The sequence below is a fragment of the Phodopus roborovskii genome, unplaced genomic scaffold, assembly GCF_943737965.1.
Source record: "Phodopus roborovskii unplaced genomic scaffold, PHOROB, whole genome shotgun sequence".
Taxonomy (NCBI): Eukaryota; Metazoa; Chordata; class Mammalia; order Rodentia; family Cricetidae; genus Phodopus; species Phodopus roborovskii.
The window spans coordinates 10,833,534-10,859,208 of NW_026126546.1; the positions used below are offsets into that span (position 1 = coordinate 10,833,534).

Sequence of the window (25,675 nt, forward strand, 5' to 3'; positions counted from 1 at the left end):
GAGGGTGGGACCTTATGCCCCCCCCCCCATCCATGATGAAATGTTAGTAGGCTCAGTTTCCAGCAGGCCTTGTACTATGAGTTCATGGGTACAACAGCTATATAACAATCAGCCCCATTTCACTACAATCATCCAATGCTCCTAGATTGCTGCTCTTTCAGAGGACCCTAGGTCAGTTCCCAACATCTATCAGGTGGGTCACAACTGCCTATACTAACTTTAGCTGGCCTGTGGGCACCTGTACACATAAGCAGGCTGTGTGTGTGTTCTATATATTTAAACATTTAAAGAGAAAAAAACTTAGCCAGGTGGTGGTGGTGCACGCCTTTAACGCCAGCACTTGTGAGGCAGAGGCAGATGGATCTCTTGTGAATCTGAGGCCAGCCTGGTCTATACATCGAGTCCCAGGACGGCTCCATAGCTACACAGAGAAAGCCTGCTCAACAAAACAAAAGAACTTTGAAATATTGGGAGGTGGAGAGATGGTTCAGTTATGAGAGTGCCACCAAGTAAACTTGAGAACCTGAGTTAGGGTCCCTATACCAGGTAAGACGGGATCCTGACACATGTTAGTGTCTGCACTGGGAAGGCAGACACAGGAGTATCCCTGGAGTTGGCGGGCCTGCCAATCTAATGGATTTGGTGAGCTTATTGAGAGGCTGTTTCAGAAAATAAGGCCGAGTATAAATTAGGAAGACATACGACATGAACATCTGGCTCTTCACAAGCACCCACATATATCCTGACACAAACAAACTAACAATGTGCCTGCTTTGTTCTGAAGGCTTCCGAGTCAAAGCACACTGGGTCACCAAGTAACTACTGACATTGCAATTTTTTCAGAAGAGGAAAATGGTGTTCTCCACGTTAAATAACTTAGCACAAGGACACCCAGTAATTTAGGACAGTCAAGAAACAACCCATATGCCTTGAATTAAGCTGTTAACTCCACTGCTACAGCTGTAGACTGGTGGAAAACAAGATCTTGAAATTTATGAGTTGTGTCACCTCTATCCATGTTACTGGGAATTTCCATGTACCAAACATTTAAGGACATGTCACACTAAAATCTCAAAATAGGGGTTGGTTTTGTTTGTTACAGTATTTCATCTTACTAATGAGGAAATGGTCTACAAGAAGCCAGGCAAAATCCTGGTCCCAGCTGTTTGAACTTGATTAAGCAGGGCAATCCCTTGAACCAGAGTTGGGGGCCAGCCTAGGTAATAGATGCTGGCTCAGAAGAAAAACAAGAAGCCTCAGAGTTGATTTTTCTCATGGTCATCAACTGCAGGCTGTCCTGTTTCTGAAAGACAGGTACCCTTGCTCCAAGATCTTTGGGTATCTGTGTGATGGTCAGTTTACACTGGACTGGAGACACACCTCTGGGCATATCTATGAGTTTGTTTCTAGGAAAGTTGAACTGAAGAGGGAGGAAGACCCACTGTGAATGTGGGGTTACCATTCCATGAGCTGAGGTCCAGGACTAAGTAAGATGGAAAAAGGAGCTGGTGACATGCCTTGTATCCCAGGGGTTACATAGTGAGACTCTTGTCTCAAAAACAAGTAGAGCTACTGTACCATGATGGTGGACTGTACCCTAACTGTCCCAAATAAGTGAACCTCTCCCTGAATGCTTTTGTCAGGTACACAATCCTTACAGGGCTGAATGATAGTGTGTTTGGAACAAGATTGTGAGGTCCGAGTGGGTACTGCACTATTCCAGTTACATCTGGTTCCCTTCTCCTTCCCTGAGGCAGACTCACTGCCTCCTGGGAGCTGTGTTCAGCCGTTGGAAAGGAGGAATGTTCTCCCAGGCAGGGTTTAAGAGCAAAATGGCCTGTGCCTGCTCCCATGTCTGCTGTTGCTTTTTCTGTGGAAAACCAAAAGCAAATGGAATGTAGACTGCAGGTCTTCTAGAATGTCAGACAACGTGGCATCAAGGAAATGGCTGGTGAGTCACTCTGGACCAAACCCCTTTCTTGGAGCCTATTTCAGATGCTTTGCAGCCTGTCTTGAGCTTGGCAACTCAGGCTGTCCCTTTGCTTCCCTTCTGAGCCCGTCTCCTCTCCCCCTACCCCACCCCACCCGTAGTTATTTAGGAAGCATGTCAAATGACATTGTGGTAAACCGTAGAATACTAGATGAATGAGAGACTGTTCTAAGAGTTGACAGTCCCGAGGTCCAGAAGTTGGGTGTGAGTCCATAAAAGTATAATTGGCTCAATTCTTCAAATACAAACATTGTAAGAATAGGGGTCACATCCTAGGACTATCATAAACTAGTATGGGTCCTTAGGCAACTGACTACTTCATAGAACCTCAATTTACCTACATGTAAAATAGGATATGTATAATAAAATTACTAAAAGATTACATGGGAAGCAATTTGATAGTTGCTCAAAAGGTTAAATGGGCCGTCATGATGGATCAGCAGGTAAAGGCTCATGCTGCCAAGACTGGTGGCCTGAGTTTGACACCCAGGATCCATAAGGTGGAAGAAGAAAAATGACTCCTAAAAATTGTCTCCGATTTCTGCATACATGCCATATGTGAGCACACACAGAGTACTTGTTTTTGGCTTTTCAAGAGGGTTTCTCTTTGTACCCCTGGCTGTCCTGGAACCCACTCTGTAGACCAGGCTGGTCTCAAACTCACAGAGATCTACCAACCTCTGCTTCCTGAATGCTGGGACTAATTTTTCCCCATGTTGTGTCAAATTAGGGATTAATAAATTCCACTCCTAGAAGATTCTAAGAAAAATGAAATACTGTCTGAAAAACAAAATGAATCAAAAAATAATAGTTTAAATGATTTTCACTGATGAATAGTGCATCAATATATGTCAACACAATGAAGTTTAATTTAAAGCAGTAATAAATGCTCAAATATAGTTGTATCTTTTTTTTTTTTTTTTTTTTTTTTTTTTTGGTTTTTCGAGACAGGGTTTCTCTGTGGCTTTGGAGGCTGTCCTGGAACTAGCTCTTGTAAACCAGCCTGGTCTCAAACTCACAGAGATCCGCTTGCCTTTGCCTCCTGAGTGCTGGAATTAAAAGGTGTGTACCACCAACGACTGGCTAGATATAGATGTATCTTAGAAGCAATAAAAAAGCTTTAAGGCCAGCCTGTACCATATAACAAGATAAGACACTCTCAAACAAAAAAGTGGATACACAAAATGATTGGTAACCACAGATAATTGAAATGTCTAGAAAAAGCAAATCTGTAGGCACAAAGTAGAATAGGGGTTGCCATTACTGAATAGAAGCTTCCTTGGATGATAAAACTTTTCAAAAATTGGATTGCAATGTTTGCACAACTAGGTAAGGATGCTAAAGAACCATGGTATTGTACTATTTGATATAGGGCCATTGTTTATAGCCCAGTTGGCCCAGAAACTCATAATGTTTTGACGTTCCGAGTACTGAGATTACAGGTTTGCATTAATTTTTATTTGTGCCTGGGTGGGTGGACGGGGTGATGGAGTTCAAACCTAGGAAATATACACTTTAAATATAAAATTGTGGCGCATTAATTGTATCGCAATAAAACCATTGGGGAGACAGGCTTTGTGGCCCACACCAGTAATCCCAACATATGGAAGACTGGGGAGGGCCCTGGGCTACATAGTAAACTCAGCCACTTTGGAGATGGTATCTCAGAACAAAACAATATAATCAACCCTCACTAAAAAGGTGGGAAGGAAAAAGATTACCACGGAAAGTAGTGCTCAGGTCAGGTTTTGTTTTTGTTGTTTTTAGTTTTTTGAAACAGGGTTTCTCTGTGTAACAGTTCTGGATAGAAGTCACTTTGTAGATCAGGCTGCCCTTGAACTCAGAGATCCATTTGCCTCCGCCTCCCGAGTGCTGGGATTAAAGGCGTGCACCAGCACGCCTGACTCGGTATTATTTTTATAGGGTCTCCCATGAGCTAATTTAAACGCCCCTAAGCAGAACTGCAAGGTGACTCATATCCCTAAACCCACTTCCATCTCATCACGGTTCTTCAAAGTGAACGGGTGAAACCGCTCCACCCACGACCCTGTTTCGCAAGGATCAGGCCCAGGGAGGTAGTGGCGGGCAGGACCTCTGGGGAAGCCCTGGGCCTTCTTCCCGAGAGCCACAGCAGGTGACACGCCAGCCCGGGGCCAACCCGGAAAAGCCAGAAGAGCTAGTCCAGGTGAGTTTTCGTGATTGGCAGCCAGGGAAGGAGGTTGTCCCGCCCCCTCATGTCGGTCCAGTTGGCGCCAGCCTGAAGGAGGGGCGGGGCCCGGGGCCCTCGGCACCCATTGGGCGCGTGGTGGGAGCTCCCTGGGGAGCCGCCCCCAGTTTTGCGGCAGCCAATGGGTGCGGCGCGTGGGCGGGGCTTCGGCAGCGTCGGCGGAGGCCGAGCGGCTGAAGCGGCTGAGGTGGCCGCTGGCGCTCTGGTGGCGGGCGCGGCCAGGATGGCGAAGAGCAGTGGAGAGAATGGGCCGCGCGCGCCCGCAGCGGGCGGGAGCCTGTCCGGGACCCGGGAGAGCCTGGCCCAAGGCCCCGACGCCGCTACCACCGACGAGCTCAGCTCCCTCGGCTCCGACTCGGAGGCCAACGGCTTCGCCGAGCGCCGCATCGACAAGTTCGGCTTCATCGTGGGTTCGCAGGGCGCCGAGGGCGCGTGAGTAGCGCTGGGGTCTGGGCCGGGCGCGGGACCAGCGCAGGCGTGGGCCTGACCCACCAACGTGTCTCCGCTGACCGATCCCCACAGACCCGCCCCAAGCGGCGGTCTACTTCCTACCTACGTCGGGCAGACAGGCCACCCCACTTCCTCCCGGTCCCCAAGCCTGTACCCCCCAGACCGACTGATCTGTCCTTCCGAGGGACTCACCTTGCCTTCCGGACTCGGGGACAACCACCAACGCCAGCCCCTAGACTCGGCAGGACACTCTTGTCTTACCACCCCCTGACATGCGCACAGATGGCTGCCCCATACTTTCCCCTTAGCTGTTCTCCATCTCTCTCCCCTACCCCACAGATTCCTTGTCTCACCACCTCAGGACCCACACCCCAGGAAGTCTTAGATCGACAGCAGGACTCCCGGCCAGCCCCACCCTACTCCAGGTCACACTAACCCTTATCCAAATACATAGACACATTGACTCTGGCCAGCTCCCTCCCAGATAGTCCCATCTTGTCACCAACAGTTACTTTCTTCCATCATGGGAAGGTCAGATGGACTCTCTCTCTCTCTCTCTGTCTGTCTCTCTCTCTCTCTCCTTCTGCCAAAATGCAGCTTTGTCCATTGTCACAGGCGACAGGTGGGCAGACACTCCCCCTTCCTAGTAGTTTAGTAGTTTATAGGGTGACAGCGCCGCACCTCTAGGACTCACTACCAGCTTCATCACCACAGGAGCCAGCCAGAAGACTCCCAGGCTGCTGTGTGTATACATACTACCATATCCAGATCTTGGGCAGGAATAGGAGGGAGACGGCAGGAGCCCCACTCATGTAGCACTCCACCACTGAGCACCCCACTGGCCCTTAGAGAAAGGCGAGGCGGTGAAGTAGCACCTCCCCTCTACTGCGAGCCTGCTGGGCTACAGCCTTGTGCCCCACAGAGCCCCCGGGAGTCAGTCCTCCCAGAGACTTGTGAGTCCAAGCTAGTGGTCCCCTCAGGAAGATGGCCTCTAGATCCCACTTCACTCCAGTTGTCTTGTAGTATGAGACTTAGTGCCATGCAGAGAACTGATAGGCCTCCCTCCCATAGTGTGCCCCCCTGTTTATGGAGTTAGCCTCGCAGTCACCAGGAGAGCCTTACACCAGAATATATCTCCCCCTCTCCCTTGACGAGTTGTAACTGTCCAAGGTGTCCCCAGCTACTCTCGGGACTTACAGAAGTACTTGACTACCTTAAGAAACACACTCCATAAAGTCATCCCATATAAATGTTGGTTCCGTAATATCATAACACCCCCCACACACACATACACACTCCAAGAGTCTCTTATGCACCAGACCTCCTCCTCCTTAGGAGGAAAATTTTACAAATCCAGGCTTCTAACCTAGATGGAGTTTCCTCCCACCCACTGGATCTGTCTCTACCACCCCCTCCATACTTGCTCATATTAGATTAAGCCTAGTCCAGTCCAAAGCCAGGAGAACCCTTCATTCTCACCCTTTACCCTGACTTTGTCCTAGTTTCCTTGCTTTTGAGCTTCACGTAGAAAGGATTTAAGGGTGTGTTTCAATTGCAGTACAGACATCAGGGATCAGGGGCCTGGGAGGGGTGGGGTCTTGCAGGGGTAGGAAGGGATTCTCAATTTTATTTGTGGAGTCTTAGAAGTAACAGCTCAGATTTGCTGGTAAATTCTAAAGCATAAAAGGTCTTCTCCATGCTTATTGGACATTTGACCAGATTTCAGGGTGCAGGTTGATGTGATAAAGTGAGGAAGGACCAGATTTAGGGGTCATACTTGTTGCCTGTGTGACCTTGTTCAGATATTGAATTCCCTAGCCTGATTATTCAAGGGCAAAATTAATGCCTATATCCAATGCTGCTGAGAAAAAGTGAGAATCTGATACATGAAATCACCCAGCACCATGCCTGGCACAAGTAATAGCCTGAGAAATAGTTTCCTTTCTCCTTCTAAGGGTCTGAGAAATGAAGAGAAAAATGAGGATGTACTTTTGGTATTTGTGGGAAGAGTCGCCCAATGGGAGCACCTCCCTTTGGCTCTCATTCCCAACCAGGCAGCCAGATATCTGTCTTTCCACCCTCCAACTACAAACCTGGGATGTGGCTTTGCAGATGCCCTCCACATCTCTGGTGTCTGTGAGGCCAAGGCTGAATGAGATCCCAGATCACTTGTGTCTCCCTGCCTAATTTTCTTCAGCTTGTCAGTTAGCAAGATCTCTGGTATCAGAAAGCTTGAATCTTCCTTGTTTGGTTTATACCATAGTTCTAAAAAAGTCAAAAGTAAGTCCCTGCCCAAGGCCATAAGAAGGGAAGTTGTGGGAAGTTTTAGGGTGACCGCCCTGAGCCTAGTCTCGTGGTTGAGGGCTAGAAGTCCATGTGCTATCCCAGAGAAGTGAAACATTAGCACAAATGGCCTGCAGTGGAGATGATGGGAACTGCCTCCAGATTAAAGGTCCATTTCAGACACCCTAGGCCAAAGGTTGTCTCAATACAGGTTAATTTTGATAGTTGCCAAGGGCTATGGAAATGGGAAAGAAATCAGAGGCTTCCTCATTCTGGTGTCTGTTGCATTCTGGCCTAAATTATATCATAAAATTGTAGGCTAAGCTGGAATGGATCTTAATAAATTGCCCAGTATAGCCTATGTATAGAAGATAAAACAGAGGCCAGAGAGGCAAAAACTTGCGTAAGTTCACTTAGCATATTACAGTAGATCTAGAACTTGGATCCAGGATGTTAGAATCCCAGGTCAGGACTAGCTTCATCATCCATAATTGTAGCCCTTTGCCCCCAGCAGGGAATCAGTTTGTAGGCAGGTAAAACTGAAGATAGCTAATAGGAACCTTCCCTTGCTTCCTCAGCATTTCTTACACCCTTGACAGTGTAGGAGGCTAACAGGTATGGCCAGGAAGTGTGTTGTCATTAGTCTATTAGCTTAGGGCTAGACCAACCAAGCTTATTCACTCTTTTCTTCTCGGGTTTGCAGTGGAGTAAATGCTCAATATTTATTAATGGAATGACTTACTGATATTCCAAGTCGGAAAACTAAAAGTGAACTTAGAGGTGGCCACTGTCATATAGAGAGGTGTGAAACAAGTATTAGTCTTGCTTTTTTCAGTCATTAGGAGAAAAGCTGGGGGTTGAATCCAGAGTTCCCTCTGCTGTTCTACTTTTCCATCTTGTCATTCAGCCTGCTCTGTAGGGAACCTTTAGTGGGACTGAATTGTTCCCTGCCTTCACTTGAGCACTAGCCAAAGGCAAGAAAGCAACTAGCCCGTGAATGACCCTGTGGGCGGCACAGCCACAGACAGAGATCCTGGCAGCATTAGTTCTGGGTTAACCCAAGACTTAGCTGGGCAGCGAAATCCCAAGAAGAACAGATGTTCTGAGCAGGGAAGGGTGGGAGGGCAGGAGTGATGTCACCCTTCCATCTCTTGGGGAGGAAGAGGGACCTGTTTGATGATCCTCCTGCAGCTGAAAGTTGGTCAGGAGGGGAAAGGACATAAGCTAAATCCCTGGTAGCTGGAGAGATAAATCCCTAACCTTCCTCTTCTTTTCCCAGGTGATTATCAGCACTAGCCTGAGGCTGGAGCTTCCCACCCTGCATCTATTTGCTCAGTATGTAGGCCAGATGAGTCAGGAGTTATACTCTTTGGGATCCTGTGGGCTTCCTGTTAGGGGAGCAAGTGATTTGAACTGAGCTCAGGAACAAACATCTGGAACAGCAGTATTGTCTTCTTTAATCCCCTGGCTCCCTCTACTTCTAACCAATTATATCAGCCCAATGACTTTGGAAGTCATAGAACTGGCTTACTTGGCCTGCTTACAGATTGGTCTATGCCAGTTTTTGTTGAGGTGGGGCCAGGGCCCTCCTGGCAAGCTAGAGCCTGTCTCCTAGCTGTACTGCCTCCACTGCCTTTTTTAGTTTGTAAGCTCAGACTATCCACTTCTCTTGAGCTATTATTACAGTTCCCAGGAGAGCATGGAGCTGGTAACAAGTGGTCCCTGGGTAGTCCATTTGGAAGAACATAGCTGTCCATGTGTGGCCCAGGTTTTTGAGCCCTCCCATTTGTTTCTCTTTATTTCCTTCTCCTGTTTAGAGCCTCAGACAAGATCTGACTTGGTAAAGGAGGAGGCAGCTTACCAGCTGCAGTCCTGGGAAGGTGCCTGTGTGTCCACTTGCTAGAAACCCTAAGCTGTGGGAACGAGATAAGCGGTGGAGTCTGCTTGATGTTTTGTCTTCCCAGCATCTGGCCTGAAACAGGACCTGGGGGTAGGGGACAACAGTACCTGACTGTGGCTCAGTCACCCAGTCTGTTTACATCAAGGTGGGGGAATAAGGTAGTGCTGGGCCCTCTCCTAACACAACCTCTGAGTCTGGCCGCTGTGTGACCTTGAGCACGTTGCCTCGTTTCTGAACCTCAGTGTCTCACCCATGAAAAGATTATTCTAGTACTGACTTTTTGGGTTGCTGTGAGGGTTAAATGAACTGATGTGTGAAAAGAGCCTGGGACAGAGTCTCCTCGGTGAATGTTCTTTCCCCTTTTACAGATGAGTAGCTAGTGAAGTGATTTACTTCCCACCTCAATCCATAGTGAGGCCCTGCCCTGTGGGCAAGAGAAAATCCTAATCCAGGTGAACCTCACTTACCTGAAGACCTCAGAAAAGAATGCCCAAGATTTATCACCTTATAAATCCTAAGACAGCCAGGCCACTTTCTTTCTCCCAAGTGGGTTCTGTTGGGGAGAATCCTACAAAGAGACAATTGGCCTGGCTCCCCACTGGCAAACCAACCCTCCTGCTTATAAGCCCCCTTAGCCAGGACTTTAAGGCATCTGCCAACTTGGGTTTCTCTTTTCATCTTTCCTTTCTCCACCTCTCCTACCTGACACAACTCTACTCCACAGCTAGCTTTTCAGAGGCTGGCACAGATTAGCTCTTTACTTCTGCTTAGGTATTGAGGTAGTCAACCCAGGCAGCACAGTCCGGGGAGCCAGCTAAAGGCTTCATTTTGCTAGCTTAGCCACTTTAACAGAGCGCTTATTACCCAGATTCTGGAATACCTGCTCTGCCAGATGCTGTGGTTGAGACAAGAACTGAACAAGACATCTCTGTCTTATTGCCCTCAAGGAATTCAGACAGAACCACAAACAAATCTTTGCAGTATTGAGTGATAAAGGCTATAATTGAGGTGTGCATCTGCTCTGAGAGTACACGAGAGGAAGCAGCAGCTTTACCTACAGGAACCTATGAATAAAGAAGTTCCATTTGATTCCAGCACTCAGAGGGACAAGCAAGGTCTTTTCATTGGATGAGAAAGGATGTATGTGCAACATTCCACCCAAAAGCCAGCTCTTTGAGAAGTAAAATGTGCCAAGAGCAAAGGTGGCAAGCAGAATGGAAGTAAGGATAGGCTGGGGAAAGAAGTCGGGCAGACAGCCTTGAAAGTCGGCCTGAGTCCTGTGTTTCACAGGGGTTAGCTGTTGAAAATGGCAGAAAGAGGAGCTCCATCACAGGCAGTGAAGCTGTCATGAGAATCCAAAATAGAACAAAGGAGCTATGGTAAAACTTGGAATAAGTCTATAACCAGAGGGAGAAAGACTGGCAAATCGTTAGAGCTTGAACTGTGGCTAGCCCTGAGAGTGACAGAGATGTTCAGGCCCCTTACAAGGCCTATCCTGTAACCTTTGCGGTGGGCTGCTGCTGATTTGCCTTTGTCAAATCCCCAAGGTGCATAGCTTGGCTGCAATGCCCGGGGCACATCAAGGGGCTCTTTGTTTCTGTCTAGCAGGAGAGTTGGCTGACCTGGCTGGAGGAGGCGGGAGGGTGAGTAACACTGAGCTTTGTAGTTGCTGCCTGGTAAACAAATTGGATGGTAAGAAAAGGTACAAGGAGAACCAGGCTTCTCTTCAAGAAGCTACAAGTGAGACTGAGGACAGAGAAACCCTTCCTGAAGGTGGCATGGCAGCTGGGACAGGGGCTTTGGGGCTTTGAGCATAGTGTAAACTGATCAAGGGGAGGTGGATGACAATCAAGGGTCATTCTGATTTCATGGAGTATCTTTATTCTCTTCTTCCAGCTGGTGCCTTAGCCTGGGACAGGTGAGTCCAGTATCTATGAGAGGCGAGCTCCTAGCAAGTCCAGGAGATCAGAGATTCTGCCTGGAAACATGGCTTTTTAGGCTAAGGGATGGAGGGCTATGAGGGTGCTGGTGCCAACTTACCAACTGATTCCTGTGGTTCATGGCTTAGGCATGTCTCCTCATTCAATCATAGGGCTGGTTCCCTGCTCCCTGTCCAGCACTCACTCTATGTGTAGCCCTGGTCAGCTTCCAGATAGAAACTGGTCTTGCTTTCAAATGACTTAGAGTCTAGCAGGGAAGTCATACATGAGACAAGTAGTTACAGGCGCAGCTATGTACAAAGGATTGTGAGGCTCAAATAAGATATCTGGATTAGAAACACAGTGCAAACTAAGGCTTCTGAGCAGGGATCAAAAGACCCAAGTCCTGGGCCTCCCTGAGCTACTAAGTAGCTGTGTGACCTTGAGAAGGCTGCTTGGCTTTCCAAACATCAGTTTCCCTGCAGAGAAAATAGAGTGCATCTATCCCAAACATTCTAAGAAATGACCTTGGAAAAAATGCTTTTATAGGTAGCCCTAACACGAGGGGTCATTGTGGCACATTCCACAGAAGCCAGTGCTTCCAGCATACTGTGTTCCTCTTGTATGAGCTTTGTGCGTAGAACCAGTGGTCTTCATGAGTGTGGAGGTGTATTCAGATTGAAAGATGTTTTATCTCTTTTTTATTAGATAGATTTATCTTTTTTAATTTTTAAAGAGCTTTTGAGATTATAAAATACAATTCCATCATTTTCCCCTTCCCTCTCCTCCCTCCAAACCCTCACACATACCCCATTCTTCACTGAAATCTTTGGCCTCTTTAGTGGTTACTCGTGTGTGTGTGCATGTGTTTTCAGGGCTGATTTTGATATTAGATAACCAATAGGTGAACTCTTGCCTGGGGAAGACTATTTCTCCCAACCTTCAGCTCATGTTCCTTAATTGTCTGTGGTCTTTGTCTAGGGTTGGGTTCCTGTGTGGTTTTCTTCTTCCACAGTAGCATGTCTATTGGTGTTAGTGCCAGCCTCATTCAGGTCATGTTTAGGCAGCATGTTGGTGAGACTTCCTGAGTGTACTTATGTATTTTTGAGACAGTGTCTCATTGTGTAGCCCTGGCTGGCCTGGAACCCCAGTGGAGACCAGGCTGGCCTTGAGCTCTGAGAGATCTACCTGAGTGCTGCGATTAAGGACTTGTGTCACTATGCTGGGTTTTATCTTTTTTAGTCTCTGGTAACTATTATGGGAGCAACTGGAAATTGATGGAGGATTATTTTGCTTTGTTTACAGGCAGGGGAACTGACTGAGCAAGGGATAGAACTGGACCTGCTATCTGGGGTCCCAGTTTTCCACCCTACTAAAGTGATCACCTTGTGGCCTCTCTTCCTGCCACAGTCTCAGGACTTCAGCCCAGTGCCAAATGTTTACTTTTCCTAATAGGTCTCCTGTGTTGTTTTGGTAGCTGAGTTGTTACGAGGAATAGTTCAACTCCTGTCCCATGTCTGCATGCACACTTCCTTACATGCACCCTGAGATGAGACAGGCGTGAGGTCCAGGAAGGGAGCATAGATTCCAGGAGCTCCTCCTCCTCCTCAGTGCATCTGGGACCTGGACATTGTATGTACAGAACAGTCAGTCTAGTCTGCCCTCGGGAAGATGCTTTCTTTTTTTTCTTTCTTTTTTTTCTTTTTCCTTCCAGTCTTGACTTACAGGGAAGGGAAAGTCCAAGTTCAAGAAACCAGCACATTTAGCTTTCCGTCTTCCCTCTGACACTTTCCAGCCATGTGACTTCTCTAAATCCCTAAGTAGGACATTGGTGGCATTGAAAGAGGGAGATGGTAGGAGGAGGCTGTTTAAAAGGCACCCAGCAAAACATCTGCCTCAGTGTAAGGGCTGTGTGTCCTTGATGCATGATGGCTTCATGTTTATTTATCTATTTTTGGGTTTTCAAGACAGGGTTTTTTCTTTGTAGCTCTGGCTGTCATTTTGTAGGCCAAGCTGGCCTTGAACTTAAAGATCTGTCTGCCACTGCCCTGCCAACTTTCACACATCAAGTGTGAAATTTTTTGCGGGGAAGGGTTGGAGACAGGGTTTCTCTGTATTGCTTTGAAGCCTGTCCTGGAACTAGTTTTGTAGCCCAGGCTGGCCTCAAACTCATAGAGATCTGCCTGCCTCTGCCTCCCGAGTGTTGGGATTAAAGGCGTGTGCCACCAATGTGAGTCTTAGAGTCAGGTGGATCTCTTTGAGTTTGAGGCCAGCCTGGTCTTCATAGTGAGACCGTCTTGAGATACACACATACACAAAACAACGTCAGCTTTCTCCCCACTCTCCCTCCGTCCCTCTCTCATGAGCTTTTAGTACAATGTAAGGAAGTAAGGCAGTGTAGGCATGAAGGTTCAGCTTCCCTCGTGTGTTCCCTCACTCATGGTGTTGGGGGTAAGGCAGGAGCCAGTTCCACTGTGCTTGAGGTCAGGAGCCCCTCAACTACCAGGGCAGGTGGGGATCCCCCATCAGTTCCTTATTGAGTCATTTGCAGCAAGGCCTTCTGACTCTGGACCTGTCCTGTCTTCTCGGTGGCCTATGGAGAAAAGCAGAAGTGAGAGCGGAGGTAGGCTCTCTGGGACTGCAGGGCCAGTGTGTGGCCAGAGGGCTGCCTGGCTGCTGCACCCCTAGGTAGTTCCCTGAGGAAGATTTCAAGTTTGCTTTGTAATTTCCATCCCCTCTTCCCCTCTCTGTGTCTTGTGGACCTTGGTCCTGGCTTCCTGGCATGCCTAGGTGACGCCTCCATTCCCTCAACACCATTAGGAGCTTGTGTGGCAGCCCAGGCTGTCACTTGACTCTTCTCACTTAATTCTATGAGGTGTGGTTATCATAACCCCTATTTCACGTTGGCAGAAACCACATCCCAGCGGGCTAAAGTGACTTGCGTGGTGTTACACTGCTTGTGAGTTGGAGTTCATTGAGCTCTAAGCCCCTGGGGTCAGTCAAAGCTTGTGTGTGTATCCCAGTGCATACACAACACCAAGTGCTGAAGTGGGGGCATAGTCAGAAGAGCCAGGGCTGCTTGCCATAAACCCTAAGCAGCAGTTAGCTTGCAGAAAACCTGAATTTTCTCATTTACCAAGTGCAGCTGGTAATTGGAGAATGCATTATGGGCTTTGTTACCAGGCTTAAATGAAATGATGTCAGTTGGATGCTGAACAGTGTCTCGTGCTTAGCAAGTGCCTGGTAAGTGCTACCACAGGCATGCAGTTAAGTTAATTGAATAGAACTGTAATGTTGTAAAAGGCCATCTTCAAGCAGATCTGAGCTCAGCCTTGTGCTGGCCTTCAAGATCCAGAGCGGTGTTAGGCTGGAGAGGGCATACTCCTACTGTGCATCTGCCTGGTCTCAAGGCAGAAGCAGTATTCCCAGCTTTTTGCTGAGAACTCAGGCCTGAGGTCACAAAGCAAACCAGTCACCATGTGTTCTTAGCGTGAGACATACTGCAGAGGATGGCCTGGTGGAGCTGTCTAGTAGCATACCTCCTCATGGAATGCTGCCTCAGCAGAGCAGAGGTCGGGTGGGGAAGCTGGACCTGCTCTGCTGGACTGCTCACATTCCCGCACAAGCCATGCCCTTCCTATTAACTCGCACTTGCGCATACTGGGCCTCCTGCCTGGTATGTTCTCTCCTCCTTTCTCAGCCTAGCCACTTCCTGTCAGCCTTCAAATCCCAATTTAAAAGTCAGCTCCCCAAACATCTCCACCCTCACCCCGGGGGCTTCTTGCAGATTCCTAGCACCTTTCACAAAGCTCTGTGCCTGAATTTAAGTGTGTGTGAGTTATTTATCCACCTAGCTGCCTTGGCAACATTGCCTTCCTCAAGGTCAGGGGCTGTATTTTATTCATCTTTACAGCAAGGCTCTGGAGAGATGTGTATGGAGCAGTTGGAAGCCATGTAGAGATGAGAGGCAGTTTTGAATGGGGTCTTCAGAGGTTGGTAGGAGGGAGGCTGAGAGAGGTGGCTCAGGGAGGGGACACCTAGACATAAAACTAGGAGTGAAAGGAGTAATGTGCGAGGGACAGGAGGGTTGGAGAGCCAGGGCCTACAACTTCTGTTGTAGATGAGGACAATAGGGAGCCAAGAAGTTTCAGCAAGGAGAGACCTTGTGAACACAAGAGTCAGGACAATTAGGCAAGAGCTAGCTAACAGTTTGATGAGGGTGGCTCCGGGAGTCACACATAGATCAGGTGAACTCTAACCATCTGCAAGGGAGATGGTGATCCAAGCACCCACTCACAGGCAGAAAGTTTCAAGCACCACTCTGCCAGACCACTGTTGGGTTTTGGGGAAGTGATGCCTTCTGTTAAAAGGCTCCACAGCTTCCTCTGGTTGTCAGGGAGAGCTGCCCTGGGGATTCTGCTATCTGTGCCCTTTCCCAGCTCAGTGGACCAGAAGAGGATTCCTTGATTTTTAGAGTCTGCAAAACAGAACAGGGTGGAGCTGAGTAGAGTGGAGAGCTGGGCAGAGGCCCAGGATGCCGAGGCCAGTGAAGGGTGGAGAGAACCTGTTTACCATTGTGCACTGACCCAGAGCCGGAAGGAGCAGAGCCAGTAAGTGTCTCATGGGATAGAGAGGCTGGCCCAGAACTCACTGCCGCTGGGAGTGAGGGAGACTGAAGCAAGCTGGACTCTCTCACCCAGACTGCCACTGCCAGCCAGCTCCAAGGCACAGGGGTGAGGCCACAGGAGGGAGCACTAGACTACTACAGACGTCAGCTTTTCCCTACCACTCACAGCAAGTCCTCGGGCAAGTCATATACCCTCTGGACACCAGCCCCCCCCCCCCCCCGCCCCCAGATATCTGGACAGGGTATTGTTTTTGTTTTTATTTTTTTGAGACGGGGTTCCTCTGTATAACAGTCCTGGTTATCTTGGAACTAACTTTGTAGTCCAGGCTGGCCCTGAATACACAGATCCATCTGCCTGCCTCTGCCTCCCCAGTGCTGGGATTAAAGGCTTGCATCACCTGGAAAAGGTATTCTTAACTGTGTGATCTTTGGGCCTGACTGTCATCCATTTGCACAACCTAAGCTACCTTTTCCAATACTCTAGTTTCCCGTCTCCCTTTCTGTGAAACTGGCTGTAAAGCTATGGGTATGTACTTTCAGGCATTACTACCTTTTAGAGTAATGAACTCTAGAAGTTATCACCCAGTGTGTAGAGCCGGCCATCCTCTTTATCTTTGTTTCTCTTCCCAGCTCCCCTTCCCTCACTGTCTCTAGACTCATGGTTAACCATACTGTCTCTGCATATTCTTAATTTCCCACACTTGGATTGGGACTTCTTTCAGTGACTTTGTCTCTATCCTAGAGACCCAGCTGTGAAAGGCTGTTTCATATTCTGTCTTTCTCAACTTAAAGGGTAGGGAGGAGTAGAGAAAGGGAATATGATAAAGAGAGTGTATTATGTGTGGGATACTTTATTAGACAGATTATTATCTGAGTGACAGTCTCCACTTACAGGTTATCTAATGTGGATAGGGAGCTTAACCATGGAGCTAATAAGAACTACTTCCAGAGGGAAATGTATGCCCTGTAGTGGCTCAGCAGAGTTAGTACATGGCTCATTCTTGAGACATGTCTTCTTTACAGTTGCTCTCTGGGCAGGTGACATAGATACCTTATTAGAAAGGAGAAACTAGGAGCTTAGAGGATAGAGAAACAGAGTCCTTCTCTGTTTGCATAGCTGTAAAGTGATAGAAGCCAGGAATTATAGTTTGTGTGTCATAGAGTAAATGGCATCATCTTGTGGTCTTCTATGCCTTCCTAGGTAAATAAAATGAGGATGATCTTATATTGCCCTGCCTAACTCCAAGAGCTGCATTTGGGGAATAGTTAGAAGAGAAAATGAATATGAAAGTTCTGTCTGCAAATCCAAGTTGTGAACTAGCTACTGTTTTCTGGCTATCCACAGTATGTGTTTATTCTTCATTGAAGTCCTCTGTACAAGGTGTATATTGTGGTCCCACTAAAGATGAAGTAGTGTTGGGGTCACAGCTCAGTGATGACTGCCTTTTTACATCATACACAAGGCCCAAGGTTCAAACCCAGAAATCACAGGTGGGGGGAAGCATCAGCTCATGGTTTCCAGCTAGTAGATTGAGGAACTGTAATGCATTCCTCGGTAGGTTGACTTCAGGGGTCCACTTTATTTTCTTCCATGTCCCATTTAGTATCTCTGGTGTGTGATGATGAAAAGCACCAGTCCTGTGCTCTTTGACTTTAGTAAGAATGTCTGCTTAGGGTTCAGGGAGCAAAGCTTGTAGGAGAGGAACCATGGTATATCTTCCACAAGGATAAAAGGGTTCTGGGCATGTGCTAAGCCAAGGAGTTGAGTTTGCTAAGTCAAGGAGTTGAGAGCAGAAGTCTAAAAGGACTGGGCTGAGAAACTTCCAGGAACCTTAGGAACCGGACTTGTCCTGCTGAGCTTTTGGAAGCCTCTAGCTTCTAAATGTTGGGAGACTTTGCAGAGAGTGGGGTATATGAAGTGTCACTGCCACCTTGGATTATAGGATGACACAACACAGCAAGACCTGAGAGTCTGGGAGCCTGGCAGGATCTGTAGTCAGTTACCACCTCTATCTTCTCTGAGCTTCCTTCCTCAGGAGGTAGGGATATTGGCAAACAGCAAATCGCCTAGGCCTACCATCTCCAGCTGAGATTTTACAGCAATGTCTACCCATTCTATTGGCTTTGCTGAGCAGTGTTACACATAGGTTGACTACTCACTATAGCTGTAAGAACACAGGGTGGAGATGGACTGTCTCCAAGGGCCTGCGAGCCAGATAAAGCCATGCAACATCTGGAAAGGGGTCCAGTTTCTGCACAGACTCCTGTAGGGAGCAGAGGCAATGCATGAGTGCTGTGGCAGAGAAGCTCTGGTTCAGCCACTTGCTTGTTAGCTTTGTGACTTTGCCTAAATTTCCCTGATCTGTCAACTGAGGAGGCATAGTACTAACAGTATGAGCAAACCCACACTGTAACAAACACTGATTTCAAATGTAATGTCTCTGCTCATTCATGTAGTTACTAGAGTCAGTTCCAGAGAATTATATGTAACTTTAAAATTTTGTTTTTTGCACTTGGGAGACAGAGGCAGGTGAGTCTCTGAGTGCAAGGCCAACCTGGTGTACAGAGTGAGTTCCAGGACAGCCAGGGTTACACAGAGAAACCCTACTTCAAAAACACAAAAACAAACAAACAAAGAAATAAAGATTCTTGCCGGGTGGTGGTGGTGCACGCTTTTAGTCCCAGTACTCTCGAGGCAGAGGCGGGAGGATCTCTGTGAGTTTGAGGACAGCCTGGTCTACAGAGCAAGTACCTGGGCAGGCTCCAAAGCTACACAGAGAAATTGTCTATAAATAAATAAATAAATAAATAAATAAGTAAGTAAGTAAGTAAGTAAGTAAGTAAGTAAGTAAATAAATAGTTGCAAGTAGTTATCCCAGCAGGGGTCCCAGAGCTGCATCAGCCCCAAATAACACACAGAGACTCTGATTAGACATAAAGTTGTTAGCTTGTTTCTAGTGTTTTTTATTGGCTAGCTCTGCCTTAAATATTAACCCATTTCTATTAATCTAAGTGATTCCTTGTGGTCTTATCATACCGGAGAGAGGGTCTGGATCTCTTCCTCTCAAGTCCCTACATCTTGACTCTCCTCCACTACATCTCCCAGAATCCTCCTTGTCTCCTATTCCCACCTATCTTGCTTTCCTATTGGACAACAGGGCTTTTTTCATTAACCAATAAGAGAAACATTTACAGAATAATATCTCCCATCAACAAATAAATATTCTTTTGTTCATATGTGTGTGTGTGTGTACTTAACATGACCTTCGTGTGTGCAGAAGTCAAAAGAAAACATAGGTCTTAGGGATTGAACTCTGGTTGTCAAGCTTGGAGGCAAGTACACTCATCCCCTGAATCATCTCACTGTCCTGTAAGAAGCTTTTTGATTGTTTTGGTTTCAGTCTGTAGTCCAAGCTAGCCTCAAACTCATGGCGCTCTTCTTGACTCAACTTCTCAGGTGTTGGGATGTATGCCACTATGCCCAGCTTACCTAACTTTAAAAAAAAATGTATGAAATTGATTTGAAAATCAGAAAGCGTATTTATACATTTAAGGGCAATTTACTTTATAAAACATTCTAGTTATGTGTTTGCAAACTTAGTATAAATGTGGGTCTTACTGTGGGTCTCAGTTTAAAGTATGAGAAACAGTGTTCTAGGCCAGGGTGAAGGTCTGCATTGGGGAATAGTTGTGGCATTTGGGCACATGTGGGCAGGCTGGGAGGATACTGAGGGGTAGGCTTCTGCATGTGTAGGATCAGGTAAAGATCAAGAACATGGCCATGGAGTCACACAGCCCTGGATTTTGTCTCAGCTTGCTTCTTAGAGCAATGCTTGCAGGTCTGGCTTTCTGTTATTAATGGGGAAAGTTACATTGTCCTGGGGTTATTAAGGAAATGTACATGTAATAAATTCATGTGAAATCTTGAAAAAGAATTAGTTAAGTAGTAAGTGCTGTATAAATGCTAACTACTGTTGTTGGTGTTACTATTGTTGTTGGGGTCTTGCTGGTATGTGAGGCTTTGAAAGGGTGCTGACAGAGAAGAGAGAAGAAAGCATTTCAGACAAGAGTGGGTAGATGGGTGACAAGGGATAAATAAGCATGTGTGTGTCTGGTATAAGAGGACATGAGCACTGTGTAGCACCGGCGCAGTTCCAGTAAGGACTGGCCCCAGAAATTGGTCTTAGTAGGCTCTATTGGTTATGGAAACCCTCTCAGACCCCCTTCAGGAAAGAGGGTTTCTAGAAAGTGAGTGTGCTTCTGATCTGAGCCACCCCCCAAGAACATCAGTCAACCTCTCTGTCACTGCTAGTAATTAACTCACACACTGCACTCTGGGAGGAGCCGCCTGGGTCTTTATTCCACCTTGCTGTTTGAAGTGCTCCCATCCTTCCAGCTTCATCCCACGGCAACCCTCTTGGCATCGTCAAAGTCAGTTCACAGTGTAGCCTGGTCATGAATACAAGAAAGAAATACAGAGAAAGAAGGGGCTAGCGTGTTGGCTTTTGTGTTTATTTTTCTTTTCCTTTTGTCTTTGGATTTTATCTTTATTTACTGTGTATGTGTGTTTTGCCTCTGTGTATGTGTGTGTACCAGTGTCTGGAGGCCAGAAGAGGGCATTGGATCCTCTGGAACTGGAATTAGAGACAGCTGGTACTGCCATGTGGGTGCTAGGAACCAAACCCAGGTCCTCTGGAAGAGAAGCCAGTGCTCTTAACCGCTGAGTCATCTCTCCAGTCCCTGTGGGATTTGGTTGTTGTAGAAAGAATTCCTTTACCCAGACAGATGGTTTCTAGGATCCTGACTGACTCTACTGAAGGGTCCTTCCTTTAACCTGATTTTTTAAAAAATGGACATCCTGTGTAGGAAGACATACCCACCTGTAGTTAGAGAATATACTGAATACTAGGGACAGCCAGGCCTCTGTGCCCACCCTCCAAACACCCAGATTAAATCCTTTTACTGGAAGAGAAGTCATTTAAATGAGTGTATTTTTTCAAAATTTCCCCAGTTTAAGGTTTTAAATTTAAAACAGATCTTCTGGTTGATATACACATTGAGAGCGTTAGCAGTTGTTTGTCTGTCTGAGACCTTCCTCATCACTGGTACAGCCTAGAATCAGTGGTGTCTTAGAATCCAGGAAACATGACCTTTTGTACCCTATTTGAATTCTGGTTTGATGTTTGACATTGGGGCTTTGAAATTGTCACAAGTATCATCTGGCATCAGTTGAAAGAATTTTTAACACGTTCCCCTGGGTTTGCAGTTGGGAAAATAGGTATCTCTGAGACCCTGCAGTGATATTTTACCAATGAGCCAGACCCCAGGGTCAAAGTGTCATGGTATATAAGCAGGGACTTAATCACGTGGGGTTTCTTTGGCAATTAGCAGTTTCAGTTGTAAGTCTCATCTTTGAGCCTTAGTTTCCTGTCTGCACAGGGGGCTGAATCAGATGTTATCACATCTATAACTGCTAGAACTTCCTGTTGACCCTCAGTTTATTTAACTAGAAGACTCATCCCTGACTTGTTGCGGAAATGAATACTGTTATTGATATATATGCCATCGGGGGGGTGGTGGGGTGTAAGGATCTTTGGTGTCTGCTTCTGGGTATGTGGGGGTTGCCTGAACATGTATATCCTCTTAATTACTCATCCAAAGGCTTGAGCACTGCTTTGTTCTTATCCAAGAGAGAAAGAAAGTGCCTTGGTTCTGCCTCTAGATTGTGAGAGATAGCAGTTAGTTTAAGGTACAGTGATTAGTGTCAGTGTGTTGAGGGGCCCAGTTTATTATCCTAGGCAAGTTCTATTCCAAGGCTGAGCTCAGGCTGTGTTCCCCAGATAAAGTGCACTGAACAAGGGGACTTGCCTTTTGGTGTCCTGGAGGCCTCAGCTCTGCCAGGGCCCCTCCCTCTTGCAACCAGTAAAAGTCACAGCAGCATGTTTCCTTCCAGCAGAGAGAATCAGAAACTCCAACCCTGGGCCAGGCCTAGTTCCATCACCTCCTGTTCCTGCCTCAAATGCCTCCTACCCTGTGCCCCTTTCGGGGAAGTCAGACAGGACTGAATACCAGCTTTGGGCTATATAGTGTCCCACGTTCCTTACTGATTGTCTGCTTGACTCTGAGCAGGATACCCTTGTTGGGTATGTTAACCTCTCTGAACTTGTTTCCTCGTCGTTAATTAATCCTTTCATAATACTGTAAAAATACTTAACTTTTTTAAGTGATTTATTTTTGTTTTATATGCATTGGTGTTTTACCTGCCTTCATGCCTGGGTGAGGGTGTTGGATCCCCTGGAACTTGGGTTACAGACAGGTGTGAACTGCTTTGTGGATGCTGGGAATTGAACCTGGGTCCTCTGGAAGAGCAGCCAGTGCTTTTAACCACCAGTCAAGCCATCTCTCCAGCCCCCAAGTATTTTCAGTTTTTTGTTTTGTTTTGTTTTTTGGACAGGATTTCATGTTTGCCAGGCTGGCCTTAAAATCCTGCCTCTACCTCCAGAGGGCTAGAATTATGCCCAGTTTATAAACTACTACTCTTCTTTCTTTCTGATGGTACTGAGAATTGAACAGTGCCTGGCACATGCTAGGCACTCACTCTATCGCTGAGCTACATATCACCAGATCAAGTTCTTTCTGACTCGGGGCAGGGGAGTGCTTCACAAAAACACAACAAAGAAATGTAAGATTTCAGTAATCCATTACTTTAAAATGCACTTAAGGAAACTGTGTGTGTTCTATGTTTGTCTACTTTGGGGGCTCTGCAGGCCAGATAAGAAGTCATACATAGAGTGCCTGCACTACAAAGGTAGTTTCCTTCTTTTCTCCGCCTTTGCAAGTTCTGTGAACTCATGGATCTTCGGGGCTTTACTCCTTGAGGAAGCTTACTCAGTGACTGTGCTCTGTCTGCTTTGGTCCTGATCTGCCTGAGCTGAGCATCGGCACCCATCAAATGTCAACTCTACAATGGGTGTAGACAAGAATCTGCTTAGCATGTCTAGAACTGACACAGCTGCTCAGTCTGGGTACTGAAGTGTACGCATATAGAAGGTGGCATTGGAAGAGACTTTGAAGTGTGTGTCTCTATGATTTAATAGGTGGAGACCACTTGGGGAATTCCAGCCCAGGGCCTGGCATGAGTAGAGGTTGAGAGGTGGGAAAGAGCCAGGATGTAATTGGGGGGAAAAGTCTGAGTAACTAGATTGGCTCAGGTGAAGAGGTGAGCATGTTATTTCTGTACTTGCTTGACTAGTTTCTGCATCCAACTTTACTCCTAGCATGCTGGCCCCTGAAAAGGCTTATTTACTAAGGCAGGCCCGAGACAGGAATGCTTGACTTCAGTGCACAAAGGCACACAATCAGCCTTTGCCCCAGAGAGGCAAGGTGTCCCTGGCCCCTTGACACATCAGGAGAGTAGGCATTTGCACCTGTTGTATCTTGGCCTCTGACTCTGTGTCAAGGGCAGCATTCTGTTTGTCTGCAGTAGGGTATCATGAATCTGCAGACCTGAAGGAGGTGTAGAGGCAGGGTGCAGTGGTCTACAGGTCTATAGGTCTTTGCTTGTCTTGACACATCTGATCCTCTGCCTCCACAGGCTAGAGGAAGTTCCCCTGGAAGTGCTGAGGCAGAGGGAGTCCAAGTGGCTGGACATGCTCAACAACTGGGACAAATGGATGGCCAAGAAGCACAAGAAGGTAAGGGGCCTGGCCTTGGGCATAGGCCTGGGAGTCTGAGGAGGAAGAGGAAAGGGGATGAACTTCATCACTGCAACAAAATAAGGGCTTCTCCTATTGGTCAGACGGGGAGTAGAAGCTGGCTGTGGGACAGGGACAAAGTTAGGACCTGGCATATGACTTCAGAGAAGAGCTGCATAGAACTGTCCTGGAATTAACCCTGAAAGATACTCTGTAATCAATAGCCCTCGTAGGTAATTTTTGCTTTACCCATGCCAGAAGGGCTGAAAAGCTTCCTAATACTAATGCAGCTAACTTGGGAGCATTTTTAGGGTTCACGTATTGACTGCAGCAATCTAGCTAACACCCTGATGAAGTTAGTAATAGTGGCACTCTTGCATTGCCAATGACCTAGGAGTCAAGCTTTGAAGCCAGGCAGCAAACTTTAGTTTGACCACCATAGTAGGACCTTCTTCACCACCTAGACAAGTCGATGATTTTCCTCTTGTCTCCTGGCCAAAGTGAAAAGAAATAAAAGTAGCCCTACAATTTACAAGTATTTTTATAAAAATGAGAATACCCATTCCCTGTCTAGTTCGGCTGTCCTCAGGTACCGGCTTGCTTATCCTACAGGAATACCACACTCATCTGCCTTTCTGAAATGTGTGTGTCAATGTCCTTAGGAGCCCTTTTCAGAGTTTAATCACTCCTGGCCTTTCATGTCCACACTCTATGCGCAGATTTGCAGTCTACAAAGTTAGCTTGTTGCCCCCTGTCGTCAGCTGACACACTGGGCTGCTGGCCCAGGGCTGAAAGTCTGAAGTGAGTGTGGGCCCTGTCGTCATGGTGAGCTGTGTAATTTAGAACAAGCCATCTTCCTCTTTTTAGACTCAGAGGCATTAGTCTAGTGGGAGTGATAAACCTTTTACGAGGATCCTTACACAGGAAGTGTTTCACACACTGCCAAGGGAGAGGCTCACACAGGCTGGGACTTTTTCTTGCTGTTCTGTGTAGGGTTGAGAGTGGAGTTCAGGTATAGAAAATGTGCTTAGCATGTGCAAAGAAAGCATCTCCCCCCCCCCCACCCTTCTCTCCCTTTCTCTCCCCCCCTTTCGTGTGTCGTCTCCCACCCTCCCCCCACCAACAGAGGGGGTCCTTTCTTGCATGTGTGTGCGTGCTGCTCTGTATATCAGGCTGGTCTCCAACCTGCTGCAGTTCTTCTGCCTTTTAAGTGTGGGGATTATAGGCATGTGCCACCATACCTGGCAAACTTGGTAGTTCTAGGACACTTACTCTTCACTCATCCCCTGGCTAACTTTGGGGTCCTGCCTTATCTTTCCTTCAGTTTTTACCCTGAGCTGTAGCTAGCTCTGTACCTCTCTTGTAGCTGTTGGGATTTCCTGCCATAGAGCATTCCACAGCCCTTCCTTTTCCCTTTGGCTTCCCTGGCCAAAGGGTAGAGGTCAAGGGCTGCCTTTGCCTAGCAAGAGGCCTTCAGAGACATGCTTTATCCCATTGTACTCAGAAGCCCAAACCAAGACTGCTGCCTCAGCTGTAGCCACACTGGACTCTGCCTGGGCCCTGCCTGGCTCTGGAAGCATGGATTCTTCCACTCAGGAAGTTATGGCACAGGAAGGGTAATAACCATTTTGGGAAATGGCCTCACACCCACCATTTCTCCTGGACTCATCTGTAGTTCTGCCAGGAGGGTGCCTTCCTCCACCTTCCAGTTGTGCTTGGGACAGAAATGAGGGCCTGCAGGGAGTCAGGGCTCTGCCCTCCCAGAGTTCAGCAGTCAAGTGTGTGGCTTCACTTAGTTGACATCAGTGACTGCCTTCGAGTTTGCCATAGAGACTGGTAATCTTTTAAGTATTCTGGCCACACTTCCTCATGCGTTAATCCTAACTCATTCTGTCTGTCCTCCCTGTGGCAGGGAGATGACCATCTCTGGCACCTTTGTGCTGAAAAGTAGGGACCGGGAAAGGCTGACTCTGCTCTTGACTCTCCATCCCCTACCCGGGCCCTGGTGTCCATGAGGGTACCAGGACTGTCCTGCGCAGGCATGTGTGATAGGCTAAGAGAAGGTTGTCTCATGCTGACCTTGCCCAAAAGTGGGAGCTTGAAGCACCCGTGGCTCTGGACTATCCTATGTTCCACTTCCAAAACCTGTCCTAAGTGTCTTCCTTAAGGTGACCCTTGTCCCACAGCGACAGGAAATTGTCCCTGGTGTCTGGTACAGTACTCTTCCTCCCCCTTCTCTCCTGGTTTTCAAGTAGTCAGAAGCCCCAGCTCAGCTCTTGTAAGTGGCCAGCAGCTCTTCCTTATCGACTGTATTCTACAGCCTGGTGTCTGTCTCCGTCCTGGCCCTTGTTCTGAACTCTGGAAACTTTCCTCTTATTTATGCTGGTCCTCAGGAAGGCCTGGTCCTTTGTGCCCCTCTTCTGAAGCTTCTAACGGGACTGTTTGAGGGGCTTTCCAGGTGAGAAGTTAGGCAGCAGCTGAGTCCCTTGGCCTTTCTGTGCCAAGGATCCTTCTGGGATGATGGTGGAGAGAAAGCCTGACACTAAGCACATCTCCCCTTTAATGGAAACTCTTCAAGCTTGGAC

The 25,675-nt window shown here is 47.4% G+C and overlaps 1 protein-coding gene across 1 annotated transcript in view; it reads left to right on the top strand.

Annotated features, from left to right (window-relative positions):
- Positions 1–4,323: 4,323 nt before the first annotated feature.
- The window catches only part of Tbc1d10a (TBC1 domain family member 10A), a 30,176-nt gene continuing 8,824 nt past the window's right edge, over positions 4,324–25,675 (top strand). The window contains exons 1-2 of the mRNA XM_051200168.1: positions 4,324–4,649; positions 22,991–23,090. Coding sequence (XP_051056125.1) covers positions 4,339–4,649; positions 22,991–23,090 — 411 coding nt within the window. The 5' untranslated portion in view covers positions 4,324–4,338. The remainder of the gene's footprint in view (positions 4,650–22,990; positions 23,091–25,675) is intronic.